We start from the raw sequence: 26,420 nt of genomic DNA on the forward strand, positions 1-26,420 counted from the left end.
TCCCACTCTTCTAATACCATCACACTGGGAGTTAGGTTCAGACCTAGCAATTGTGGGGGAAATAAACATTCAATCTATAGCACTCATGAGCCCTTAGTACCATCAGATATTTCTTTTATTTTTGCCCTCGGTCCAAGTAGAATCATCTGGAGAAACAGCCTCTCATTGGAGTAGGCAAGCAGCAGAACTCTATTCAAGACCAATGCCTTAGTCCCATTGCCTGGAGGACTTTTTGAGCAAACCGATGGAGCTGCCTCTTGGCTTTTCAGAAATCTGCAAATTTAGATAGTGCCATGAGGTTAGAATTTTTATTTTTTTGGCTATCAGTTGGCTCCTCCTTTTTTAAACCTCCTCTTTTCTATGATTCCTTCATGACTCTGACATAATTTCATGTTAGTCATTCAATAAAGTCTTTTCTACTTAAAATACAAGCCATAATAAATAAGCTATACCAAACGCTCCAAGTTGTTTATCTTCATCCTGTTCTTAAGATTCTGAATATATTTAGGGATTATTTATTTGTCATTCTTAGAAATGAAGTCAAATAAAGTAAATAGGAGCCTTACAAAGGTTGGTTCTATTACTGGGCAATCATGGAATACTTTCTTGTGAAATATCCTGGATATGTAGACACCTAGCCATGTTACAGCTATTCCCTCAATTTCTGCACCCCTACTCTCCCACCAGTTTTTGGAGTTAATTCCTCTTTGCTGGTCATCAGTCTCTAAATTAATAGTAACATGGTATACAGAGCCACTACCCTTTCTTTCCAATTCTATAACCAACACCTTGTAGTCAAGCATTTATTCATTCAACAGAGATTTTTTTGGTTTCTTCCATATGTCAGACACAATGCTAGGCACACAGCTGTAACAGTGTGACATAGGCCCTGTCATCCATATTTATAGATGTCACAGTTCAGCCATTTACTCAAGGTCTGTGAGATGCAATTAGTTGTCAGCAAAAAGTTATGAAGGAAGATCTCCTCAAGTGGCAAAGCAGTGACCACGGTTGACAAAGACAGCAGGTCATATAATACCAGATACAGTCTCCAACCCTTCAAGTCAAGAAGAGATGGAAGGCAGAGATAAAGCATAAGTACAAATCAAGAAAATCTTTAATATGGTCTTACATTTTGGGGGAGTATGCAAAAAGTTCTCCCAGGGAATATTCCAAATAATAACAATAATAACATTTGAAAACAATGTAATCACTAGATTTTCACTGAACTACAAAAGGTTATAAAGATATAGCATTAAAAAATTAACATTATTGTTATAGCATCACTACAATGCATAATATATCTTAATTCACATGTCACTCGAGAGTGACTTCATAACAATTCAACCTAATGATTAAGCCTCACATCATCTTATATTTATAAGTAAGATATGTGCAGAGGCTTGCATAGTGAAATAAAAATTCTATTTTAGGAAAACTACACTATGATGCTACATATCCACACGAAATCCTGGGAAGAAAAAAATCGCAAAGTAAGACTTAAATCCACTTCAGACAATCTGTCTCACCAGCTCTGATTGTCAGAGTATACGTATTCATTATATGAGGAAATTTTCTTCCTGGTTTGATACGATTGAGTATGAAATCATAAGGGATTTCAAGTTCAATCACAAGGAATAGTGACTTTGAGTATATTTTATGATCAAAGTATACACAATACTACTCAGGGAAAACTTACAGAATTCAGAGCTAAAAACAAAACAGTACAAGAAGGGTTTGAAGACACTTACAGATAGCTCAAACAAATGGAAATGTTAAGCAAAGTCATTAATATCTGGGTGGGGCCATGACTCGAGGCTGCCATATGTATGGCCTAGCACACAAAGATCAGGTTTGCCAACTAGATTTCCTCTCTCAATAATTACATGAAAAGCAAAACAAAACTGAACAACTTGAGCTAATTAGCTGGGAGCTGGGGCAAGGGATGAAAAGAGGCTGTCTCCTACTGTGAGAGAGACTGACTGGCAAGAACATGAAGGGAATTCTTGAGAAAGTCAACATCAGTTCTTCAGGAAGAGAAGAAGTGATGGATTAGAATAGTCAAAAGATGAGCAGAGTGATGCAAAGTCACTGTGAGAGACAAAGAAGGCCAAGTGGAGAAAATGGAGAGAGTAGCCAGTTCCTAATGCTGCCTCAATTCTCGAGAGCCTTCAATTTCATTTAATGGATACCCTTAACCTTCACTTATCTCCACTTTGGTGAGTTTCTGCCCCCTGCTACCAGAAGCAATCTAGAGAATGAATGGGTTCTAGGATCAGCAACAGACCCTCAGAGAAGGCATGAGACGGGCTATGAAACCTTCACAAGATGAAGGGCAATGAAGATGTTCCCAGCTCACAACACGGGTTACTGAATCCTCCAGTGGTAGCTGAAACATCCTTTGCTATTATTCCTATTAAGATATAGAGTCTAATTTCTCTCCTGTTGAATCTGGGCCAGCCTAACTGGCTTGTCTGACCAACAGAATGCACTGGCAGTGACCTTCAAGGTCAGGTCATAAGAAGTCTTGTCTCTGACCAGGACTCTTAAGATGCCTGCTCTTGGGAGGCTCCCTCTCTGAATCAAACTGTCAATGTTTGAAAAGACCAAGCTACACAGAGAAGTCAAGCAGGTGCTCTGGACCACAGCCCCAGCAGTGACGAGAGTGAGCCACCTTGGATATCTGTCCCAGTTGACCCTTCAGATGAGTCTGGCCCCAGCTTCCACTAGCCCATAACCACATAAGAATCCCAAGTACAACCCTCCCAGGCTGAGCCCAGTCAATCCACAGAACCACAAGAGAGAATAATAATAAATATTTATTTGAAGTCACTAAATTTGCAGATTATTTGTTATGCAGCAATAGATAATCAGAACACCTCTCCTCCTCAATGATGGAGAAACACTGAAATCATTCCCGTTAGGAGGAAAGCCTTGGAACTCGGATTGGCATGCACTGTGGACACAGGATGAAATTAAAGTCATTTTTAGAAAAAGGATGCTATGCTACCCAGCAGAGGAAATCAATCAGTAGAGAAATGACAAATAAGCAGGTTCACAAAGAAGACCAGAGATTTCAGGAGCACCTGAGGTAGCTGAGGTCCTCAAGAGCCATATCCAAACTCCAATACACCTATTCCATTCTGTTCCACCCAAAAAGCCAAACTAAAACATTCATTTTCATAAAATTCTCTCTCTCTCTCTGTGTGTATATATATACACACACACAAACACACACACACATTAGAAGTTAAAAAGTAGACACTAGAGGCTGGGCACGGTGGCTCACGCCTGTAATCCCAGCACTTTGGGAGGTCGAGGTGGGTAGATCACAAGTTCAGGAGTTCGAGACCAGCCTGGCCAATATGGTGAAACCTCATCTTTACTAAACATACAAAAAAATTAGCCGGGCATGGTGGCACATGCCTGTAATCCCAGCTACTTGGAAGGCTGAGGCAGGAGAATCGCTTGAATCCAAGAGGCAGAGGTTGCAGTAAGCTGAGGTTGTGCCACTGCACTCCAGCCTGGGTGACAAAGCGAGACTCCATCTCAAAAAAAAAAAAAAAAAAAAAAAAAGTAGACACTAGAAGAGCAGGAAGACTAGCACTGAAGTCATGATTTAATTATTTCATACATATTATCTCATTTAATTTTTCCCACAATCAGGCAAGGTAAGTGTGGTGCATTAAAGATGGCTGCAACATCATTGTCATGTCTCCCATTCAGAGGCAGACTATTTTCCCTGGCACTGAATCTGGCTGACCTATATAACCTGTTTTAACAAATACACTGTGGCTAAATTAATGTTGCATAATCTCAAAAACTGGGCCTGAGATTTTTCTCAGTTTCTTATTCTGCTCTCAGAACTCACCTTCTTAAGTCTGACACTATAGTATGAGGAAGCTCACGCAGCTATGCCATGTGGAGAACCTGTCCCCACCCAGCTCTGGCTCCAGCTGAGCTCCAAGCTGGTTGCCATTTGTGTGAGGACATTCTGGACCTTCTAGCTACCTCACTACTCCAGCTGAAATCATGGGAAAGAGACAGAAACCATGGGAAGGAGGCAGCATTCATGAAAAAGAACAGATTTTTTTGTTTTTTTTAATACTTTAAGTTCTAGGGTAGATGTACACAATGTGCAGGTTTATTACATATGTACACATGTGCCATGTTGGTGTGCTGCACCCATTAACTCGTCATTTACATTAGGTATATCTCCTAATGCTATCCCTCCACCCTCTCCCCACCTCACAACAGGTTCCCCTTCCTGTGTGAGGTTCCCCTTCCTGTGTCCAAGTGTTCTCATTGTTCAATTCCCACCTATGAGTGAGAACATGCAGTGTTTGTTTTTTTGTCCTCACGACAGTTTGCTCAGAATGATGGTTTCCAGCTTCATCCATGTCCCTACAAAGGACATGAAATCATCCTTTTTTATGGCTGCATAGTATTCCATGGTGTATATGTGCCACATTTTCTTAATCCAGTCTATCACTGATGGACATTTGGGTTGATTCCAAGTCTTTGCTATTGTGAATAGTGCCGCAGTAAACATACATGTGCATGTGTCTTTACAGCAGCATGATTTATAATCCTTTGGGTATATACCTAGTAATAGGATGGCTGGGTCAAATGGTATTTCTAGTCCTAGATCCTTGAGGAATCACCACACTGTCTTCCTCAATGGTTGAACTAGTTTACAGTCCCACCAGCAGTATAAAAGAGTTCCTATTTCTCCACATCCTCTCCAGCATCTGCTGTTGCCTGACTTTTTAATGATCGCCATTAGAACAGATTATCGTTTTAAACCACTAAATTTTGGAGGGGTTTGTTATACAGCAATAGACAACTGAAAGAGAAAGTTGCTATCTAAATTTTATAGACAAGAAAACTGCAACTCAGAGAAGTAAGTTGTGTAATCCTTGATTCACATCTGGCAGGTGAAGGCCTTGAGACCCCAAACTGACTAAAAGCCCATGTTCTTTCCAGTAAACTGGACTGCCTCTTGTTAGATGTGATTATTCTTACTACAAATGGCTATGATTTTCAAAAGGATTAACTTTACCAAAAAAAAAAAAAAGAAAAAACAAAAAACAAAAAATGAAGAAGCATCCCTGTTGGCAATTCTCAGAAATCAGAATGGCAAGGTTTTAAAAGGAACACTTTCACTTTGTAAAATGATCTCCATCTATATGCTTTCTATTCTGGGTGATTTGGGAATCATCGTTAAGTACGGCTTGGAGAGAAAGGTGATAAGTTTTATTGTTAATGACAGGAAGGGGTTTGGCAAACATTAAAGAAAAGATATAAATTAGTCCATTACCAGATTTGTCATTGATTGGCTGTGAAGATTGACAAGATCACTTTTGAGTGATTTTAGCTTTAAAATTCTTTCATTTAACCAATATTTATAAAGAGTCTACAGGTTACCATGCAATGCCTGCAGTCCCTGGAATACATCAATGAATAAGAAGATCCATGTCCTTGCAGAACTTGTACTCTACCGTGAAGGGGACAGAAAATAAACAAAAATCATGAAAAATAAGTAAGTTATACAGAATGTTTGAAGGTGGTGAGAACTATGGCAACAGGAGAAGAAAGGGAGGTGATGGGAAGGCAGGCTGATAGGTAGATAGGGAGTGTTTGCTGGCAGTGGGGAGGGTTAACATTTTTAAACTAAGTATCATGTGTAAGTTTAAAGCATAAGACTGAAGCAACGACTGTTGTCTAGGGAGAAACCCCAAGTAACCAAAAGCTTGGTTAAATGAATACACTGTTCCAACCATAAGTCTATCTAGAAACCCACACATCTGTAACAGACATACGCAGTATATGCCACATTCTAACACTAGAACGTAATACTCCCATTTACTATTATTTTCTGATAAGCAAAGCACATGAGTTGCACTAATGGGAAAAAATGCAAAGGCATCAATCTGGGAATCATATGAGTTGTTCCTAGAGCATTGTGTTAGGATGAAGCATTCAAAAACAAACATTTATACTGCTTAGGATACTCACAAGTAATAAAAAGTAGAAAGACATGCTTAGAATGAAAAACACCAGTGTCAGGACAGAGTTTTCTCTTGGGAGATAAGGGAAGGAAAAGCAATTTGGACAGGTACATTAAGGGCCTCCAACTGCTGTCAAGTTTGCCACCAATCTAAGTGGTAGGCATACCTGTGTCTGTATCTTTGTGTTTTTCAAAATCTTTCAAAATAAAACAATTGCAACTGAATGTAATGTATGAGACGAGTAATAAAAACTTGCCTTAAAAACAGTATTTGATATGTGGCTGGACAAACTGGCATAAACCATCATGCATATGGGAATCACCATAACGGTGAGAATCAGGCAGCCAACAGCATTAGGGTACTACTTATTTATAGGGGAGAGTAATTAAGATTACTCTTCATTCCATGTTTTCCCAACACTGTTATTCTCACCAGTCCCTTTTAGAACCAGTGACACAAACATATAAATTGTTTTTCCAACTAAAAATGCACTCAAAATAATACAAACTTTGATAAACACCAATTCTATTTACAACATGCACACTCATGCACACAAATGTGTGCATCACAGTGAAAAAATACCCTGGGACCACTATCAAAGGACCATAGTTTAAAACATGTTAATTTGTCTTTCCAAATATTACTACACAATACTACTACTTTGTATTGGTATAGGAACAGTTTTTACTAAACATGGCTTTATAAGACAGATGTTCATATTTTTATGACTTTCTTTGTAATATTAGATTTATTTTCATGCCAAATAAATTAATCATCATATTTATACTTCTTCCTTGAAACTAGTCATCGCATCACTTGTATTCCTTACTTGGTGACTTTTTTTAAAGATCAAAGGATCAAAAGCTAAAGATCCCAGGCTCCTCAAGATTTCAACCTAGATGCATGTTACGCTAGATATATAAAAGTCATACACTTACTTTGTCGAATGAAGCACTGCAGCCTACAGATCATACTGCATTACATAGGTTATTTTTCATTTTTTCTTAAAGTAACAGCAAAAAAGCAATAAAGACAACATATTCAGATGTAATATGTCAGTCTTCAGAATCACTGGGAACCTAACTGGAAGTGGCTAGTGGTAACAGAACCTCTGTCTTCTGACACACTGACTGAAAGTTTCCATGGTCACTGACACAGATTCTCAATCACAGACCTTTAAAGGCGCCAAGTATTTAATCCAAGAAGGGAAAAGATGGAAAAAAACCCAGAAGGCATATATATACACACACACACACACACACATACACACACACACACATATATATATATACCTCATGCAGGGAAGACTGAAGGTCCAGGTCTCCATTACAACTCCCACAACTACAAGCCTAATTTAGAATGCAGAAACCAAACTTACGGAGAAAACACAAACCACAAAGAATTATTTCAGATTTAGAGTTTGTAAACCCCAGTCTCAGCACCGAGTTTTGTCTTAAAACATGCTGAATGTATCACTACTGTTAAAGTGTGAATCTATAAAAATGCTCAGAAAACTGGAGTCAATTTTTTAACGGTGCTCTAAACTAAAACTAATCTCAAATGCAAAATATGAGTTTAAAAATAAGTAACAGACTTGCCCTTTTTCCTATGTCAATGAAACAGAAGATTATTTTTTAATCTCTTCAGTTACAGGCTTTATTATACCAAAAATAATAAAGAAATGGGATAAACTTTATTCCTTTCTAGTGACAATAATTTTTTCCCTCCAAATTTACTAACACTTTCATTTTTCTAAAAAAAAAATACAATAAAACAGGTTGTTTAGCTAATCACTATGAAGTTATGAGACAAAGACTTCCCTACATACTTTCCTCGTTTTTGCAGAAAACAGATCATAAAACAGAAGAAGTCTTGTTCAAAGAAATGAGCAGCTTTGGTTACAAGTGCAAAAGTCAGCCATGTGTACTAATTCTCAGTAATAATGAAGCAAGGTGAGGTCCCCAGAGACTTAAAAGTCAACACCTAGCAATGCTTGGATGAACTAAGATGAGGAACCACTCATGTGGCACAACCTTACAAAACCCTTTGTATTCCCAATAGGACAGATGAGGCTGTGGAACTCACAACAACCCTCTAAGGTGTGTGACTGCCTCCAATTATACAGAAAACTTTGCTAAAGCCTGCAAAGAAAGATGCTGCTGCTACTTAAAAAATGCATGGCTGGGCGGGGTGGCCCACGCCTGTAATCCCAGCACTTTGGGAGGCCAAGGTGGGCAGATCAGGAGGTCAGGAGATTGAGACCATCCTGGCCAACATGGTGAAACCCAGTCTCTACTAAAAATGCAGAGAAGTTAGCTGGGCATGGTGGTGCGTGCCTGTAGTCCCAGCTACTCAGGAGGCTGAGGCAGGAGAATCGCTTGAACCTGGGAGATGGAGGTTGTGATCACGTCACTGCACTCTGGCCTGGTGACAGAGCAAAACTGTCTTTAAAAAAAAAAAAAAAAAAAAAAAGATGTGTGTGCACACACAAACACACAGAAAATGGAACCATCCATTCATCTACTCAGAGATCTAAAGGGACCTGGGTTGTCTGCTACCTACAGGATTGCTTACCTGAAAATAAACTCTTACTTCTTAAAGTAATGACTGGGGGAAAAAAGGCAAGGGAAAAGACTTGAAAAGCTAAGGACCACTGTCTACCTCTGAGATGAAGGATGGCAAATCTCATTTCACAGATATTTTAAGTAGCTGTAAAGCCTAAGTGGCTCCAATTTTAAGCCTGTGTTTAGATCAGGTTTGAAAAAGGCTACATCTCTTTACATAACTAGGCACCACTTCTGATGCCAATGTGCTTTGTGTTTGAAATGGGCGACTGCATATGCAAAAACAAGACCACCTACAGATGGCACCTAGAAAATACGTGCCACAACCAATCTCCTTGGCACCCAGAGGCATGTGCAGGCAAAATGCTTTCATTAAAAAGAAAATAAACCTCTGGGCACCATGCCATGATGATTGCCAACATCTTGAGTAGTATCACATAATTAATTTTACATTTTAATTCTTATAGAAATCTATGATCATATCTTTTCAGAAAGTTTAAAATGTAACTTAAAAAAAACAACAACCCCACCTGACCTACCAAAAAACCCTGCTATATCCTGGACCCTGTAACAACCTGAAGGACTAGGCTAGGCACAGCCTGTGGATATACCTATCCAAAAATCAGAAAACCTGCTTACTCAAATGGAAACTACAGAGTTGTTTTAAATGGAGAGTACTTATGGGGAAGAGCAACTCCTAAAATTCTCTTTGATTATTATTGTGTGCCCTTTTTATTTAGGACATTAAAGGCTCCTTTTTTCCATCCTGAATGCTCCTAAAGTTACAGAACAAGGGGATCCTGCCTGGCCATCTCCGACAGGTCACTGATCAAACAGAGAGTCAGGCAGTAGCCAAATTCCATCCATCTCTAAAGAAAACCAGGAGCTAGGACTTCTTAGCTCCCGCTACATTTAAGAAACCATCATTCAATGTTAGATAGGACAATAAGCCCTTTCCATACAAACACTGTCCAACGCCTAAACTCAAGGATCTTCAAGAAAAAAATTACTTCAGGAATACTACTTCCTGCCCAGAGTAAGTCAATTTTAAAAAGTGACTTCATCTTTTTTATAAGAAATAGGTTCAGATAAAAAAATACCAATTTTGTATTGCCTGAGTGATCAAAGCCTGTTATTTAACCAACCTTATCTTTAAATAACACTAGTCTTTGTATAAGAGTTTAATTTACTTAAAGTATTTACATTCACATGAACAAACCAGTACATGAGATAAAACGAGACACAATGTTTTGCTGAGCTTCAGAACAAGATGCAGGTTGTTCATCCATATAAGGAAACAATCATTCCAAGCGTTTTTGACAATGCAGAGCACACTCAGCCAGTTATTTCCCAGCATTGTTCTCCCAAAAGCAGTGGAAGCTTGAACAGATCCTGCCACTTGCAAGGCAAAGCCAAGCAAAGAGCTATGGTTGCTGACTTCAAACTACAAGTTTTAGTGCCTGACCCAGCAGAGGGTGCCATGAGGAAAGAATGCACTAAACATTAACTTTAGAAAAGGTTAGCAAAGATTTTTCAAAGGGCAAACACTTCTGTCACAAATGACTTCTATTGCAGAACAAACCATAAGCAATGACGAATTTAACAGGCATGACTTAACAGGCAGTAAGATCAGAAACATTTACCCTTCCACCTCTGGAATGGTTCGCCTGTCTAGGAAAAGCCGAGGTGCCCTAGTAGACTCTGCCCTTGTGCAGGATCTGTGGTTAAACAGAAGCCTTAGTCCACACCTGTTGACCATGGCAGTGATATATATATGAAACAAATCTTTTCAATGTAGAGATCTTCAAAAGGTACTTACGCAGCCTCCAGCAAGAATTTCTGCTGCAAGTGGGACCGAACCATCTTTATGCATAAATTTATCCCTCACAAAATCGTTCACCTTGAAGAAAAATATTTATAGAAGCTGATGAAAAATATAAAGAAAGTCATTAAACACTTATAAATATGCATCTGTCAATATAGGCTATTTTTTTCTATCAGTCTATTGGAGTAATCATAAATTGCACAAATTAACAGATCTTAAAATAGTTTGAGAAGTACTCTTAATAGCATAATACAGTTTTAAAAAATGAAAAATATATATGCATCACTGATGTTTCAGGAGAAAAGTTAAAAGAAAAATGAAAGCCAAAAATACGCTCTGCGATTAGAATAGCTTAAGAAGGCTGATTTTGTCACTGATAATAGTGACAAAATAAAAACATACATCTTACAACTTAACACTGTTTTATAAGGCTTGATTAAAAATCACTTTCAAGTCTTCTAACAAGAATTAATCTAAAACACTACTCATCATGGAGATAAATTTGGCTGAGCAGACTTTTTCAGCTTAGAAGAAATTCAATATCTAAAAATTCCTCAAGGATTCTCAAAGAACATAAATTACATTAATTAATTAATATAATATTCTCAAAATGGTATGTACTACAAGAAATTTTAAGAAACAGTCATATCTTTTTGGCAGACATAGGCCAGAGAAGATTAGCTATCTCAAGGTCACATAATAAAATGGTAAAAGAAGAATTTCAGGCTCCAAAGCTACACAGTTCAATCTAAAGCTAGAGTTTCACTTTCTGGGGCTTTATGGCCTTAGTGATGCAAATGTTTGTATATTCCACAAACACTTAAACTGAATATCAACCATCTGTCAAATGTGAGCCAGGCACTGGGCAAATAATCTGATGAATGATTGACTTCAACTAGAACCCAGATCCCTGCACATTTGGCTTTATAGAACACACCCTAACCACGAATCCTATAAAACAGCAGGTGCTGACATGCTCTGGAGTCAGACAAGTCTGATTTTAAATTCTAATTCTCCCACTCATGATTTGTGTGAACACAGGTAGGCTCTTTAAGCTCTATAGGCCTTAGTTTCCTTATCTGTAAACTGTGGATCACGCTCTGTTGAGATTAGACCAGTAAAAGGTAATATATATAATGTGCCTAATACAGTAGATACTGAAGGGAATTTAGCTGCTACTGCTATGATGACAACAATGATGGCAGCAACCACTAAAAGTACTCAAGTTTATTATCACATTTTTGGATGTCCACTGCTAAATGGGGAATAATGAAAAAACGTGTGTGGTGAGTTCCCCTGCTTTCAAATTAGCTAGCACTTATGAGCAAACAAACCTGCTGTTTCCTATAAGAATACCTGCTAGATTCTTGAGTATGTACAAAAACCCTTACTAAGAAGCACCAACTCAAAAGACTTACTGTAAGTTTTATGGCCTTCTCTGGGGCAACTCCCAATAACTGTGGCAACAGACCTAAAAATCAACAAAAAGTAGAAGTATATTAAATAAATTAGCATTAACTAAACAAATCAACAGTTCTACAGAGGGGATTACCACTTAAAAACTGCTTAATCTCTGCTGCAATTTTCTGCTATTACCCTTAATGAGAATATTTGAAATGGAATGTTTAAGTACTAACTTCTAACAGCCGCATCAGGCCCAAGTACATTCCATCTCACATTCTGGATCGTTTGCACATTGGGTAAATCAACAGTATTAGTGACATAGGAAATCTCATTATTCCCCCAAAGTCTGCTCCTTCCCTTCTGCCTTCTAAATCAGTGGACCACTTGATTTTCTAAATCAAGAACCACTTTTGGGGAAGGCAGTGAGAACACTGAGTGCATTTAGTGGAGCTACATATCTGAACTAAAAAATCTCATCGTTTTCATTTATTCTTCTTAAAGAAAAAAAATTTAAATCACAATTGTTTTTTCTTGGAAACACGCACCAAGCTAACCCTGATGGTAGGAGTACGTTGTACCCTTTGTCATACTTTGTGAGAGGTTCATGGTGCTATTCTTCATTGGAAGTATAATTTTCTAATTTATCTATGTAAGAAGGTCCACTTGCAGCCTCTTCTGAGGGACCAGCCTTGCCCACACTCTCTTCCTAAAGGAGCAAGCCTGAGAGGTCACTAGCTTGAATGCCATATGTATCCAACCTACAGGTATATTTTATTGAGTAACGAAAAGTTTCAAACATAACCTGACATCCTTGTAAGAAAGATCAATGAGGCCAGTAATCACGCCTGCAATCCCAACACTTTGGGAGGCTGAGGAGGGCAGATCACCTGAGGTCAGGAGTTTGAGACCAGCCTGACCAACAAGGTGAAACCCTGTCTCTACTAAAAACACAAAAATTAGCCGGGTGTGGTGGCAGGCACCTGTAGTCCCAGCTACTCAGGAGGCCAAGACAGGAGAATTGCTTGAACCCGGGAGGCGGAGGTTGCAGTGAGCACAGATTGCACCATTGCACTCCAGACTGGGCAATGGAGCGACACTCTGTCTCAAAAAATAAATAAATAAATACATAAATAGATAAAATAAAATAAAATAAACATAAAAATAAAATAAAATAAAATAAAATAAAATAAAATATCAATGAACGGACTGACCTAGCCGTCAGTTCATAGGTTCAGTTCTGACTGAACTGACTGACCCTGGGCCTCTTTCTGACATCCCAGCCATCTGCTCTATTGAGTGAAGCTCCATCCTTCAGACAGAAACCATGCAAGGTGGTGCCCACCCTGCTCTGAGGCCCGTACCTCAATGAGGACAAATGCCCGTCTCTTTCTTTCTTTCTTTTTTTGAGATAGAGTCTCACTCTGTCACACAGGCTAGAGTGCAGTGGCTTGATCTCAGCTCACTGACAGCTCTGCCTCCCGGGTTCATGCCATTCTCCTGCCTCAGCCTCCAGAGTGGCTGGGACTACAGGCACCCGCTACCACGTCCTGCTAATTTTTTGTTTTAGTAGAGATGGGGTTTCACCATGTTAGCCAGGATGGTCTTGATCTCCTGACCTCATGATTTGCCTGCCTTGGCCTCCCAAAGTGCTGGGATTATAGGCGTGAGCCACCATGCCCGGCCTCCAGTTTCTATTTTTATTGCTCTATTGATACCCTCACAATTGATAAAATTTTTTCTTTGCTTATATCCTTATAAAGGGGGAAAACTAAATAGATGAATGCAGCTTGATGTTTTTGGAAAAATGGGAGAAAGTCCTTCATTGTGGAATTAAACAAGGATAAGGATGGTGAGGCTAATGAAAATTTTCTTTAAAAGTGCATCATGTTTATTACATGCCAGGTACCATTTTAAAAACTTTATTAACTCATTTAATCCTCATAATCACTCTATAGAGAAGAAACCAAGGCATAGAGAGTTAAAGTAATTTGTTCCAAGTTACCTAGCTGGTAAGTGGTGAGACTGGGATACAAGCCTTAGCCATCTTACTCAAAAAAATCTATACCTTTATACACCACTTAACTCTATGTGTCAATATGCAAATGCGCATCTGCATCTCACACCCAGCTGCATTTGTTCACTTATATAACCTGCCTAGATCCTATAAGCATTTAAGTTTGCAACACTTCTTTTTGTTTTTTCTTATTTTTTATTTTTAACAAAGAGACAAGGGCTCACTATGTTGCCCAGACTGGTCTCAGATTCCTAGCCTCAAGCAATCCTCCTGCCTAGGCTTTCCAAAGTGCTGGGATCACAGGTGCGAGCCATCTCACCTGGCCTGAGTTAGTAATCCTTCACTAGGCAACCATAATATCTAAGCCTGCTTCATCCCCAGAGCCACAGCTGACTGGACAATGTAAAACACCTAAAAGATAAGCAAATCAAGAGTTCAGCAACTTAAGCCTGCTACCAAAAATGGAGCTAGCCAATCAGGATGCCTTCCCCAGGAGTATGACTGACAGTCCTTAGAGAGGAGGGGACAAGTTAGCACAGAAGCAGCAAGATGAAAAGATGTCATGGGTGGAGCAAGGAAAGCAGCCAATTGGAAGCCATCTGTGCGCTAATGTCACAAGGAAGCAGAAACCATGAATAAGCAGAGGAAATGCGTTGGTGGACAGATGAGAATGTGAAGCAAAAGGAATGGAGACTCTAAAAAGAGAATGCGCATAGCCCATGAAAGGCACACAGGTGGGAGCGCCCATCCCCATCACCTTCAGGTCCCACTGAAGCCAGGCTCCAGTGCAGCTCCTGCTCTTGGATCCCTGAGATTTCTACCTTCTTTCTCTCTTGTGCGAATGCTTATTAAAAGCCCCCCTTAGCTCTTGCTAGCTTGAGTGGGGCTGTGCTCTTTAGAATCTAAATGAGCTAAGGCAGCATATGAGAAAAAATGGGAATATGCAACCATTTGGGCAAAGCAAGCATTCTTATCCAAAGCAAGCATTCTCTCCTAAACTATACTCACGACACTCACTCACTGATCTTTCATTATGATATCTATAATAAGAGAAGGCTTGGTTATTACCTAATAAAAGTACAACATTAATTTCTACTAGTAATATGTGGGCAGACGCCTGTTTAAACTACCTCTTCACATTTGAAATTTCCATCTTACTCCCTGTATTCAGGTCAAGTGCCAAAATGTTTAGTTAAATATTTACTTGCTAGAAGTATTTTTCTCATCATTAAATTGTAGACCAAAATTGTGGATGGGTTGAAAGCACTGTGATTTAAATGATGATCTCTTGTCTCCATAACTATCCTGTGACAGTCTTTTTAAATGACTAATAAAAAACCAGCCCACAGAGCCAAATGACTACAGTGTTAGATACAATCATTGCAGTCAGCCTTTCAAACTACTGAGATTTATCCTTCTCGCCATAAATTTAGTAATGCCTGTGAACAGCAAAAAACAAAAGGGAAAACCCTGTATGTAAGACTACAAAGGAGGCAACAAATAGCTATTTGTTCAGCAAACATTTACCAAATGCATCCTCTGTGTGCCTGGTACTGAGAGGGACTGGGATGAACACAGTGAGACTGGTGCCTCCCCCTTAAGAAATTCAGAGTTTAGAGGGAAAGGGAATGCTAGTTGTCTCCACCTGCCAGATGGGGGACAAACCACCTAACAACAGCACATGCTGCATGCCAGACCCCAGGGGCATCACAGGACTATGAGAACCCAGTGGAGAGAACAAGTTCTTCTACCGGCAGGAGGGAAGAAAACATCAAAGAAGAGGAGATATTTGCCCTGGGATTTCAAGGGTGAGCAGAGGTTTGCTGGAGAGATGAGACAATGAGCAGAATAGCGGGCAAGGTGATCCAGGCAGAGGAAACAGTTGGTGTGCAAAGGCACCAACATCTTAAGGCTATGGCAAGCAGTCAGGGCACTGGAGGCTGTGCTTGGATCACAGAAGACCAGATAATAAGTAACAATATTATTAATAGTAGTGATAATGACGACAGACAATAATTGGGGAACACTTGTTACATCCACATACTACTCTGTGTTTTATGTGAATGAACACATTTAATCCACAGAACACCTTACTTAGACAGTGGCTTTTGTTTTATCCACAGCAACTGAAGAAGAAACTGAGGCCGACTTTAAGGGAGCTCAGCTGTTCGATGGAAGAACGGGGTTCCACCCAGGCTGCCCGGCTCCAGCCTCTGCTCTTACCTGCTAAACTGCGTAACTTCGCTCCCAGGCCCACTAAGGAGCATGCATCAAATTCTGTAGATGCATGGGGTGGCTTTTAGGGTAAAAAGTAAAGTTCAAAAAGTAAAAAGTTCTAGAGGCAGGTGAAGGATAGTTTGCAAGAGCAGAGACCTCAGGCAGTTAGAGAAACTAGGAGGTTAAAGTAATATACTAGAGGCCCCACGTTTCCTTATATTAAATGATTAACTTCAACTTAGAATAAAACCAAAGTACAAATCCACTCCTAAGACCTAGGCCAGATGCTGGCACTCAGGGAAGTTGTTGATAAGAACCATTCTTGTAGTGACTACCCTGTCTGGTTAAACAGGAAAATGAAGGTGACTGGATTATAATCTGAGGCCCACTACAGATGTGGGCCTTGAAAACATTAGTCTTGAGTACCTGCTCTTTGTAAAAAGGTCTGTGAAACAATGAAAAGTTAAAGAGGTGGGAATTCCAAGATCCCTCCTTGTACCTTGACCTCAGAGGGAGAAGAGGTAGCAAGGCCCAGTAAAGCCTAAAGCAGAGAGTCTAGATGAGGCACTTCACCGCAACCACATTTAAGTCTAAAGTGCATATATATCTGACATCTGGGTAACTCAGCAGAAAAATCAGGTTTCTAATATAAGATGCTTCTGTTGGGTCCTGGAAATTCACTTTAACCATTTGAAACAGAGAATGGATGTGTGTGTTGTTTCTAACTTGTCAAAACAGCAGTCCATTTTCCAACTGCCTCAAATGAAATTTATTAGTGTGGTTAGTTTTCCAATCTTCTCCTTTTAGTTCAGCTCCATCAGCACATATGGCAATGCTTCCTTGGCAACTCGACTCTACCAGAAGGCTGCTAATGCGAGAAAAGATTTACAGGGTACAGTATTAATGTAGTATTTTGTCTTCACATTTCATGGGTTGGAGATATAAATCACACTATCCCCTCTGAATCCAGTCCCTAGAACAAACCAAGGAGCTGGAGGTGTGGGGACCAAGCCCAGATCAGGGGTCTCCAACTCAGGCTTCATAGGATATCCCCAAAAGAGGTTCCTGGGACCACTGTGATCAACTAGAGGGCTAGCACTTAAGAACCTGTTAGAAATACAACTGGAATTTCAGGGTTGCAAGGGATTATGAAAGAAACTCATTAATATTGCTGGCCTAATTTAAACTAATTTTAGGCTATTTCCAACGGGCTGGCAGCAAAATGAACAACCGAGGGCATGGGCTTTCAAGGTGGACAGACCTGGGCTAGAATCCTAGGTCTGTGCCTCTTTCACACTGAGTGATCTTGAGTAGTTATTCTTTGAATTCTAGGTTCCCCGTTGGCAAAACAAGGGTGCTAATTATTATCTGTTGGTTTATTTTGGTAATTATATGAATAAGTGTACAAAGAACCAGACACTATTTACCTCATATAGTATGTATTCCAAAAGACATAATGCTTTTTCTACCTATCTTTTCAAGACACAGCCTTGCTTTCTTTTGTTTGCAAGAGGCAATTCGGCCTGAATCATGTTCATAGTCCACCATTAATTAAGGAGTATCATGCTGTGCCCAAGACATTATGCCTATCTTAGAACAGCTGTCCCCAAGTAGTAGGAGCACATGTGGTCTGAGAATGTCCAGGAGCCCTGTACACTTTGGGCAAGGTAAAGTAATAGCACAGACAACAGCAAAATAACATGTTATTAAGCTGAAATAAAATATTTTAGTTAAAAGCCTAAATGATCCTCAGCCTCTGCTGACAAGCAACTTTTCACAATGTAATTTCTACCAGGTGACAAAAAAGCCAAGTGATATTGTGGACAAGTTACCGAATCTCTTTGTATCTTAGTTTCCACATCTGTAGAATGGGAATAATCATGATACCATTTTCACAGGGTAGTCGTGAAGATGAAATGAGTTAATACAAAATCCTCAGACCAGTACCAAGTACAGACAATAAAGACTACAGAAATGGATTTTTGTTGTTGTTGTCGTTGTTGATCTTCATCATCACTATCACTTATTCTTCCTCCTCCTCCTTCATGGAAACTGGAATCCAGAGAGGCTAAGCAGCTTGTTTCAAGTCACTAACTTCTGAGTGACTATGTAGTAGTACTCAAGAGTTGAATTCAGGCCTGCCAGTACTCTCAACTCAGGGCTCTATGCTCCTTAATTCTCTGTGGTATCCAGTTTCCTCTAACAGACATTGCTACAACTTCCTCCTCTACCCTGGAAAGGCATTTCTTCCAGACTAGACTGTTCTAAACTTTTCTCTAGGCCTCAGCTCACGCTGGGCCAGCACCCTGCCCTGACTGAACCTTTTACACAACAAAAGGATGGTGGCCATGTAATAGGCATCCACGTCATGCTTCCCTGTCTCTCCAGATGGTGAATATCAGACTCCTTAAAACCTGAAAGGCATTGAATGTGAGAGCCAAGCTGCAGGCTATAACCTGGTGAACCAGTGAGAGCAGGAATATACTGGAAAGGAGGCGTAGGGTCAGGAGTGGGTTAGAAGCCAGGCTGAGCAGCCACTGTAACCCAGAGTGGCCAGGGTGCCAAAGGACTACGCTGGCCAATGCTAGCAGGACCACAGAGGTGAAGGGGCTACTACCAAGGAAGAAACTTGGTAACTAAGGCAGTAGTTACCAGTTCTGTCTCAGCATAGAACTTAGACGGGCCAGCCCAATCCAGAGAAAGACAGCTGAGAACGTGTAACACAGGGTAGAAGGTATTCAGGGCAGAGACGAGCAGTAAACTTTGGTAGGAAAAATTAATCCAGAGGATACCCCTATTCCTGTAGCTGAAGCCACAGCCAGCACACTGTTGTGTTGTCTAGTTTCCACCTGGTAGCAACCCCTCAGATGTCAAATTCTTACCCTTCTGACCTCACTACTGAAACCAGAACACTTGTCCCCATCTTCCTTGAGAAACCCCTTTGCTTTCAACATCAGATTAACCTTCATTCTGCAGCTATCAGCACTCTGTGTGCGCTGCCTTACAGCTTTTATTCCTGCTCCTGTTGCCATGTCCTTCTCTCTTCACTTGCTCAAGCATTCTTTCCTCCCTCCTCCTCCTCCCATTTGTCTGTCTGCTTTTGACTCAGATTGCCCCTAGGCATGAGGCATTTCCACCCTCCCAACTACACTATCCCCTTTCAAAGCCTTCATTACAACCCAATTCTGACAGGCTCTTTGGACTGCTACCCCAAGGTAGCTGTACAGTGGAGCTGGGGAAATAGCCAGGGACAAAGACAGAAATGAAGATTTAAATGCCAGTTTATCTAGGTTAAATGTTTTACGCTCGAAATTTCAAGCACTGTCTGTTATCTTAGCTATGGCTCAGGATGCCTTTGGGAGACAAAGTGTTAAAACATAAAATAAGTGACTATGGTTATGGTCTAGAAAAAAAACAGTTCCTCAACTCCTCTATTCTGAGCTTTCTAGAAGTAAAGATAATTGGGGGAAATGATCAGATACTCCTTCAGTTTTTCACCATAGTACATGAGAACTTTCAGGATCCTGGTTATCTTTTCTTCTATCTAAACTATCTCCCTCCTGCTGAAGTTTAATCTATCTCCCTTGTTTTAGTCTCAGCAACAGTAGTTGGTTATAAATGATCATTCTTGAGGTGTGGAACTAATTCACTCATTAACTTCTTCTCTAGGATACCTACATGTCTTTTTGTCATCTTTTCCCCATTTTCTAAAGTCATCAATTGTTACCATAGCACTCTCAAGCCTCTAACAATTCTCTCATCCACCTTAGATCCAGTGTGTGTCACCTTAGTCTCAGATTACAATGCCCTGTGCTCACTACAGTTTGCTCACCATAGATTTCTGGAGGTTGGCTAACCAACACATGATCTGTTGAAATTTTTTGCTCATTCTTACGTTGCTTCCTATAACCAAACACATGTCTTCTGATCTTTGTATAGCTTAACGCTTTAAATGAAAATGTGCAGACATTGGCCAAGAAAATAAAGACTCAAACCTATCCATTTTGCAATCATTAAAAGTTTTGGTGGACATGGATGGACATGAGTGCAGTTTACGGGTTAACTGTGGTTTGTTGCAAGATGCATGTGTTCTTAAGTAATGCAGAACAGTCATGGAGATTTCAACCATTTTATTTTGGTGCCAGAATTTTAAAGTTTATTTTTATCCACATGAATTATGCAAGAAGGAAGAATCTCACTGTGATTCTAAAGAATTTGGATACTCCCTTTTATAGTACCATCAACGATACGGGACCTGGCTTAAACTAGCTGCCTGCCAAAACTTCCCTCTGCAATATAAAAGTATCAATAACTTCCTGAGATATCACCACAACATCCTCTAGATGTCACCTTGAGAACATTCCAGGATGGAAGATGACTGCTTTGTACTACACAGACAACTTGAAATAGAAATATTTACAACTCTGCAAGCTTGGATCAATGGGCTGATTAAAAAATTTTTTTTGCCAATTTCCTCAAAGGTTAAGCATTGCTCTAAATTAAGTTTAATTCATAAAATGATCTAATTACTCTTTCTGGGAGATTTTCTTTAGGGCTTCCCCCATGAATAGAAACAAAAATCTTCCTCTAAGAAGTATTTCTGATAGACCCTGATTTCTCTCTCTTTTTTTTTTTCTTTTTAATTGAGACAGAGTTTCACTCTTGTTGCTCAGGCGGGAGTGCAGTGGCACAATCTCAGCTCACTGCATCCTCTGCCTCCTGGGTTCAAGCGATTCTCTTGCCTCAGCCTGTAGCTGGGATTATAGGCCCGCCATCATGCCCAGCTAATTTTTGTATTTTTAGTAGCGATGGGGTTTGGCCACGTTGGCCAGGCTGGTCTTGAACTCCTGACTTCAGGTGATCCGCCCGCCTCGGTCTCCCAAAAAGCTGGGATTACAGGTGTGAGTCACCACACCCAGCCGTGATTTCTCTTAATACATCTTTTTTCCCAAGATTCTCCCAAAACATTTTCCAATGTCTAATGCTGCTCATCTCATCACCTGAAACATCTGAGGGAGAAGACTGCAACAAAGTTTAAAAGCAGAAATTATTTACTCCTGGAACATTAAGAACATTTAATTATGGCTGATTACCCAATCAATTGTTGTTCTTTAATATGCCGAATCTATAGCCGGCCAATGACTGGCTCATTTGGTTATGCCAGTCATTCAAACCAAACAAGTTGTCAGGTAATTCACTAAGGATTTCAAATACCTGAGCACATTAAATCACTCTGAAGACTGGAGAGGAAACAGAAAGAATTTTACAAGTGACTTCAGGAAGACCTGGATTATCTCAGGTGTGATTTCCCTTAATACAGACAGGCTTAGCCTGGGGGTTGGATTTTCACGGGGGCGGGGCAGGGGGGGAGAACTAGGAAAATTTGCCATTTTATTATTAGGATAAAAGTAGTTTGCATTGCAGAGAAGGTTTTCAGGGCCAGACTCATGGGATTTTTATGGAGCTCTTTTCCAGCAACTAAAACTTACACAAAAATAGGAAATAAAGAAAACAGGGAGTTATACCAATACATGGAGAGCAGGGATTAGACAACTCACAACATGAACACCTCTCATGACTCTCTGAGGCACATTTCTATTGAAGAGCACGGCTAGAAATCCCTACAGCTGTGATATCAGCCTCCTTGGGACTGACTATAGGGCAGAGATTCAAATGTGCTCTCTGATGACTACCAAGCAACTTCCACAACTGTTCTGGTGCGGCCATCAAAGAACAAAACAACTTGTGGAGGAGCATTACAAGAGTTCTTTAAAAATAACCTTCATTCTAACGCCACAGGGAAGGGCTTTTAAATGCAAAAACAGCTTCTGATATTCTTGTTATAAGAAAAAGAGATATTGATTAACATAATAAGATCACATGCTACAAAAACACCTTCTTTGAGGTCAGATGCCAACTTTTTTTCAAAGTATACACAAAGGTAATTTTATAATAGGAGAGAGATCTCACGGATGCAACAGTCCCAAATTATCCTATTCAGGAAATATGAGCAATTACATAGGCCTTGATAGAGAAAAATTACACGTTGAGCAAAATTCTGTAATACTAAAAAATATGCTCAATATTTTAAAACGTGTATAAATTAAAGATGTACTCTGATACTTTCTCAAATATTGCTAGGTGAAAGCATTAATAGCAGCAATATTATGTTTTCCTAACTTAAACTTAACAGTTTTCCCTTGGAATAATATACTTTTATTTTTATTTATTTATCTATTTATTTATTTACTGAGATGGAGTCTTGCTCTGTTCCCCAGGCTGGAATACAGTGGTACAATCTCAGTTCACTGCAAGCTCCACCTCCCAGGTTCACGCCATTCTCCTGCCTCAGCCTCCCCAGTAGCTGGGACTACAGGCACCCACGACCACGCCCGGCTAATTTGTGTGTGTGTGTGTGTTTTAGTAGAGATGGGGTTTCATCGTGTTAGCCAGGATGGTCTCGATCTCCTGACCCCGTGATCCACCCGCCTCAGCCTCCCAAAGTGCTGGGATTACAGGTGTGAGCCACCATGCCTGGCCAGAACAATATAATTTTAAAATAAAATTACATTTTATGAGAAATGTACAAAGAATCACATATAGGTATTTCATAATTTGACTTTGTACATAAAAGTGATAATACTGAGTCTCAGAAATATGTTAGGTCTTTTTTACTTACATTGTAATTTTTTAAATTAACAACAATGGTTTCCCATGAGTTACCCACATTTTCATCTGATCTCTCTTACCCAAAGAGTTTGTAAGCACTTACAAACATGCAGTTATATACAATTATTAATTATTGACGATGTACAAGAAACTAAAGAGAACTGATCCCTGACCAATCAAGAATAGGAACAAGTCATTTTCATGGCAAATGTATGTATCATTATTATTTTTAAGCTGAACTGTGAGTCAACTCTTTGCTCTCAAGATGATCCAAATTACAGAATGGGACTAAACAAAAATTTTACAGTAAATCTTTTGTTTTAAAATGGTTTACTAGAAAAGATATCAGGAAGAAATGAACACAGGTGACTCCTAGAATTAATCTTATATTCACACTCTACTCATCATCCTGACACACAGCTCTGTCTCTTGCCCTTAGGGTTGGGGCACCCAAAGATAAATGGTCATTTCTAAGCCAGGAAAAGGGTGAAGAGCTGCCACTAGGGTGTTTACAGTGAGCCTCTGTCTGTATCTAGTATATTGACTTACTACTCCTTCCCTGAGAAGTTAAAAGCAGTCACTTCCATCTTACAGATATAAGAACTGAAACGGCAAGAGTGGAAGCCTCTTTGCATAGCCCACATTGGCTCAGCACTCAGTACTCGGGCACACTTCTAGCTGCCAACAGTACAGGTTGCAAAAGGGAAATACAGATGTAACCAAAAATCAGACTTGCCAGGTATGGTCAAAGATAGAGAAAAAGGGACTCAAAAAACAAATCAACTTAAACAAATTAAAGACACTCAGCAGTGTTGGGAAGGGTTCTTACAATTCTAAAGGTACCCTTGACATTTAATCTAATACCAAGAAAAGCCCATAAAAGTAGTTTACGAAGCAATGCTCAGATGTCTGCCCAGACTTGAGACTCAGAGATTTCCCTTCCAAAAACCACCCATATGGCCAGATAAGGGGGTCAATTTTGCCTGACTCACTGCAAAATAGGAACTGTGACATTAAACTTGTACTACTTGGAAGCTATTTCATTTGCAAAGTTGTTGTCATCAGGGAAGAAAAGTATTTCAAATGGAAGGCAGTGACCCTGAAAGGGTCATCATCAATCACCTGAGGTCAAAGACCTTCCAAATTGTAAGAAGAGGCAGGGGATAAGGAAAAGAGGGCAGAGCAAAGATCAAAAGGCCTTTGATGGGGGCTATCTACCTACACAATAGGACCTGCAAAATAGAACTTCTCTGGAGTTTGAAACTTTCTGGCTTCTAAGGTGAGAGGTTTCAAGAAAGGTTTATCCTTTTTGTTTTTTTTTAACTGGGGTGATTAATTTGAAGACTGGAGTCAGCAGATGGCAGAAGAGGCCCAGAGGCACAGGTTTCCATGTCTGCCAGTTTCACCGTCCACCTTGGCAGAGTACTATTGTTTTTTTCTTCTAGAGAGAGCACTAGTAGGGGAGAGGAGGGAAGACTCTACCAGCTTTGCAGCTGCCAAATTATAAAGCAGCTGAGCTTGAACTGCCTTGTGATAACTGTATTTTAACTGATGTAGAAACACTTTTTTCTTCTCGTAGAAGGCAATCACCAAAAGAACAGTTGAGAAGTCTCCTTCGGCCAATGCCAGTGGAAAAGCAGTCAGGGTCTGTGAGATCCTTTCCATCAGTGATGACACACTCTGTGCTACCACTTCCATTGCTTAATGAACCTCAGATGGTTAAAGGAAAAGGTGGAGACAGAAGGATTACCTATTTCAGGCTGGCTCAGTGGTGGGAAACCTTGGCTAGAGAGGTGTGTGAATCAACTCCACTGGGTTGAGAGTCAGATGAAGAAAAGGGGCAACTTTAACTCAGGATGAAGCAGCAAGAGAGAGCTCTACCAAACCCTTGGTTACCTGCTTGACAGACGTTTCTGTGGTATATTCCAAGAAAATCATGAATCCTGAGTAGGCTTTGTCCTGGCCCCAGAATACCTTTCCCTATTAGCTGGAGAATAGAGTACTTCAAGGATGCAAACAATGTGAGACTTTCAAAAATTCATGGAAAATGCTGATAAAAATAATTTATTATTTTAAGAAATAAAACATATAACGGAGCACTATAAATAACTTTCAGATTATGGGCTGTTTTGATTAGCCAAGCCCTAGATGCCTCCAGCCTACTCCCATTAGCATGGATAATTGAGAATTTGCTGTATTTCCTTTTTAATGCAGTCTTGCTAATTCACGTCAGGCACTAAGATGAGAAGCCAAACCTTTGAGTATTATTTCACCTTACAGGTATTGAGCGTGTGGCACTAACCTCTATACAGTCCAAAGAAGCCTTCATAGCGTAGCACTTTCTTAAAACAGTCAAAGCTGTTTTTATACATCAGTTCTCCCACAAAAGAGCCAGTTGATCGTTGGTTCTGCATTCGAGTTTTTACAAGATCGATAGGATACACAGCAGTGGCTCCAACAGCTAAAATTAAATATCAATATCTCAGAAGAAAGTAAGGTAGGTCAGAAGAAAGGACAAGGTGGTTAAAGTTAAGGAAAAGACTGAGAAAAGAAATGTGTTTTGAATTTTAAATACAGATTTTAAAACAGTACTATCTTTCTTATATCTTTAATAAACAATTGTGGGATTTCATTCAAGTATCCCCTAATAAAAGGATGTCATAGATATTTTAAATTAAGGCACATTGCTACAGCCCAACCTCATTAGTAACCTGTCTTTGGAAGGCCTGATCTGCAGATAAGAGGAAAATGCCACTTCTAAGTCCCTGATCACATGCAGGCATAGGAAAAAGAGTTCCTTTGCTCTTGCCCTACCTCATCAGTAGAGACTGATAACTGGCATTGGGAAAGACTAGAGAAGACTGTCCTTTAACATTTCAAGATGGAAAATCAGAGAAAAGATAATAGGAATAATAAAAGTGAAAATTTTGCTCTCATCCATGACTAACCTCCAGCAACAGAACCCAGACCAAACCTGTAGGCCGACTCTGCAACTTGTAAAAGAACTGGTCGAGCTGAATCGCCTGAGGCCTTCTGCTTTGCATGCACAGGAATCAGAGAGCAGGAAAACAGGTGATACAAAAGAAGATAAAACAAAAATGAGCATACGTTAATTTTAAACATTACTCATCGGGTGTATCCATGATACAACTAAAATGTCAAAAAAAAAAAAGTCGGAATGGATTTCATAAGTTCTTATTAATAAAAAGAGTTTAGTGCTATTAATGTTTAAAATCAAATTTCAATATAATCAAAACTATCCTTTGACAAAAATGATATTATAAGTCTATTTTCAAATTCTTATTAAAAAAAATGCACACTTAGAAACATGAATGAGGGCAGGCACGGTGGCTCATGCCTGTAATCCCAACACTTTGGGAGGCCTAGGCGGGCGGATTACCTGAGCACAGCAGTTCGAGACCAGCCTGAGTAACATGGCAAAAGCCCACCTCTATTAGCCCGGCATGGTGACATGTGCCTGTAGTCTCAGCTACTCAGGAGGCTGAGAAGGGAGAATCACTCGAGCCCAGGGTGCAGAGGTTGCAGTGTGCCGAGACTGCACCACTGCACTCCAGCCTGGGCAACAGAGCAGGACTCTATCTCAAAAACAAAAATAGGCCGGGCGCAGTGGCTCATGCCTATAATCCCAGCACTTTGGGAGGCCAAGACAGGTGGATCATGAGGTCAGGAGATTGAGACCATCCTGGCTAACATGG

General features: G+C 39.9%; 1 protein-coding gene across 3 annotated transcripts in view; it reads right to left on the reverse strand.

Annotated features, from left to right (window-relative positions):
• Positions 1-26,420, reverse strand: part of SLC25A13 (solute carrier family 25 (aspartate/glutamate carrier), member 13) — a 207,937-nt gene that overhangs the window by 51,855 nt on the left and 129,662 nt on the right. For 2 of the 3 annotated variants that reach the window (XM_011974699.1, XM_011974698.1), the window contains 4 exons: positions 25,653-25,737; positions 25,007-25,165; positions 11,819-11,871; positions 10,395-10,475 (listed from right to left, as the gene is read on the reverse strand). In XM_011974699.1, the coding sequence (XP_011830089.1) occupies positions 10,395-10,475; positions 11,819-11,871; positions 25,007-25,165; positions 25,653-25,737 (378 nt within the window). Of the gene's footprint in view, positions 1-10,394; positions 10,476-11,818; positions 11,872-25,006; positions 25,166-25,652; positions 25,741-26,420 lie in introns of all 3 variants that reach the window. The other variant, XM_011974697.1, reaches the window with a different exon arrangement.

The sequence above is a fragment of the Mandrillus leucophaeus genome, unplaced genomic scaffold, assembly GCF_000951045.1.
Source record: "Mandrillus leucophaeus isolate KB7577 unplaced genomic scaffold, Mleu.le_1.0 Scaffold148, whole genome shotgun sequence".
NCBI classification, from domain to species: Eukaryota; Metazoa; Chordata; class Mammalia; order Primates; family Cercopithecidae; genus Mandrillus; species Mandrillus leucophaeus.